The following is a 2,500-nucleotide window of genomic DNA, read 5'->3' as shown; positions in this document are numbered from 1 at the left end:
GGCAGAGGAGGCCATCGTGCTGCTTGGAATCATAATAAACCTGATAGATACAAGTTTGCTCTATATAATGCAGCTTTAGAAGTGTTACGGCGCTACCAATTGGGGGAAAGAGCAACAGAATGTCAAACAACGCAGAGTTTCTGACAATAAACATTCGCCCTTTTAGACCTGAACATCACGACAAGAAATGCACCGGAAATTTCTTTCACAGTGATGCACTCGACAGTTAATCATCCCCATCCTTCTGCTTCTGATGTTACTTCTTATCTGTCTACGCAACACAATGTTCTGCGAAACATACCGACGAAGCAGCAAAGGGCTGTCACAATTCTTAGGAAGCGACATAAACACGAGAGCCAAGAAGGCCTTCGAAGGCTAAATAAAAGTCTCAAGATGATCCCCGTTTACAAGTGCAGCGACGTTGTGTTTACGGCCGTTCACAGATATTTTCCTGTCTCGCCAACGCTCTTCAGCGTAAACTGATTATAAGTACAGTTAGAAAAAACACACTCCACTCTCCGCTTTTGTATATTTACACACTCTCATAACACCTTAGTTCTTTTTTTATTTTTGTTTGTTTGATATACACCTGGCGCTATCATCAATTCTTCTACAATCACGTGGATTTCACAGGCAGTAAGACATCTTCCTCTTGATTCGACACTTCTGACAGGTGACTTCGCAGCAGAACTTGAAGCGACATCTACAGTTCTCTTCCAACTGTAAACAAAAGAAGATCGTGAGATTATGATTCGAAACAGGAAAATATAGATGTATTATATGTACACAAATCCCCATATTTTGCTGAAGTCCAAAAATGTAAACAAGCCACTCCTGTGTTGGCGACATGCAAATCTCTAATGTTACAACACAGGGGCTGGAGAACCTATGCTATTTTACGATTACACGCTCATAAAATTACGGGGGCATGGCGTCCCTTGCACGTTACAGCTTATCCATCACTAATTAAGGGTCCACACAGCGATAATAAACAAGACGCCCCATGTAAACAAACTGCAATGAAGTTGTTGGAGAGCCTTACTAAAACTTCGTCTCCAGGCTCCTTCCACGCCTTCGTCAAGGGGTTTGCCTCACTCTCTCCCCCACCCTCTCTTCGCAGTGGGGGGTCCCATTCACCCTTACATCATTTCCCTTCGTCTTTTGTCCCTGTTAAGTGTTGGTGAATCACGTGATAGTTATCTGTTGGTTTGCAGCCACTTTCTTCGGCCTTTCAAATAAACTAACGGATGGTACTTGATGGACGATTTGCTCTCTCTCTCTCTCTTTCACTTTCTCTCTCTCCCTCCCTCTTTCACTCTCTCTCTCCCTCCCTCTTTCACTCTCTCTCTCTCTCTCCTTCTTTTCTTCCTCCCCCCACCTACGCTTTACTTCCCCGCCGCTCTTAACCTCCCTCCCTCCCTCCTTCCCTCATTTTCCTCTCTCAAACTACTCCCACGTCTCACTCCCCACGCCTCCTCACTCACTTCCCCTCACACAACGCCCACCTCACTCACCTCCAGTACCTCCTGCCTGATCCCCCGTCCACAGCACATCAGGTCGCAGCCAGACATATCATTGGCGGTTACATTGCACATCCGACCCTGCGTACCTAGGGATCCCGTCCGTTTGTTGGGTCTGTGGGGAGAGATGCTGTTAGTTATGATACCAGTGATAATGATAATAACTGTGATAATGATAATGATTGTGAGGTTACTAATAATGATTGTGAGGTTACTAATAATGATTGTGAGGTTATTGATAATGATTATAAGTTTATGATATATCATATAAATAATGATACTGATAAGATTTGAGGAAATCAAATGAGTAATGGCATAAATGAAATAAGCAATGATTGTTATATTGATTGTAATAAAAATGATGATGATAATAATTTTAACTTGGGATGATATCATGACATTAACGATAATGATCATCATTATTAGCATAATAATGCTAATAATAGTAATAAAACCATAATGGTGGCGATGATAACGACAATTATAATATTACTGCCGATGACAATAATAACAACATTAATGATGATGATAATGATAATATTAACAATGATGATAATAACGTTGAGAAAATAATATCAATAACAAAATTAGTAGTAGTAATAGTAGTGATAATAGTAACAGCAACAGCAATAATCATAATGACAATAATAATGATAATGATGTTAATGGTAATAGTAATCACACAAATTACAACAATAATAGTGATAAAGACAGTAATAATGATAATAGTGATGATATATATAGTAATGATAATGATAATGATGATAATGATACCAATGATAATAATGGTAAAAGTGATAATGATATTGATAATGATGATGAAAATGATAATGATAATGATAACAGCAAAAATGATAATGATGAATCATGATAATGATAGGAACAATTGACCATAATGATCATGATAGCAACAACAAAAATAATAATGATAATGATAATGATAATGGTAAGAATAATGATGGTGATTGTAATACTCATGA

At 38.5% G+C, this 2,500-nt stretch overlaps 2 protein-coding genes across 2 annotated transcripts in view; one reads left to right on the top strand and one right to left on the bottom strand.

Annotated features, from left to right (window-relative positions):
- Nucleotides 1–483, top strand: part of LOC122247722 (Wnt family member 1 wingless) — a 121,368-nt gene extending 120,885 nt beyond the window's left edge. The window contains 2 exon segments of the mRNA XM_086538224.1: nucleotides 1–53; nucleotides 167–483. The exon segment at nucleotides 1–53 is cut by the window's left edge and continues 13 nt beyond it. Of these exon segments, the coding sequence (XP_086394350.1) occupies nucleotides 1–53; nucleotides 167–483 (370 nt within the window).
- LOC122247723 (protein Wnt-6) overlaps nucleotides 1–2,500 on the bottom strand; it is a 133,040-nt gene that overhangs the window by 757 nt on the left and 129,783 nt on the right. The window contains exons 7-8 of the mRNA XM_043007259.2: nucleotides 1,515–1,635; nucleotides 1–720 (exon numbers count right to left, since the gene is read on the bottom strand). The exon at nucleotides 1–720 is cut by the window's left edge and continues 757 nt beyond it. Of these exons, the coding sequence (XP_042863193.2) occupies nucleotides 628–720; nucleotides 1,515–1,635 (214 nt within the window). The 3' untranslated portion in view covers nucleotides 1–627. The remainder of the gene's footprint in view (nucleotides 721–1,514; nucleotides 1,636–2,500) is intronic.

Source organism: Penaeus japonicus, unplaced genomic scaffold, assembly GCF_977035675.1.
Source record: "Penaeus japonicus unplaced genomic scaffold, GWHDUDI00000001_assembly GWHDUDI00000007, whole genome shotgun sequence".
Classification (NCBI taxonomy): Eukaryota; Metazoa; Arthropoda; class Malacostraca; order Decapoda; family Penaeidae; genus Penaeus; species Penaeus japonicus.
The sequence above is the reverse complement of the archived record's forward strand: the minus strand, read 5'-3'. Positions and strand labels throughout refer to the sequence as shown.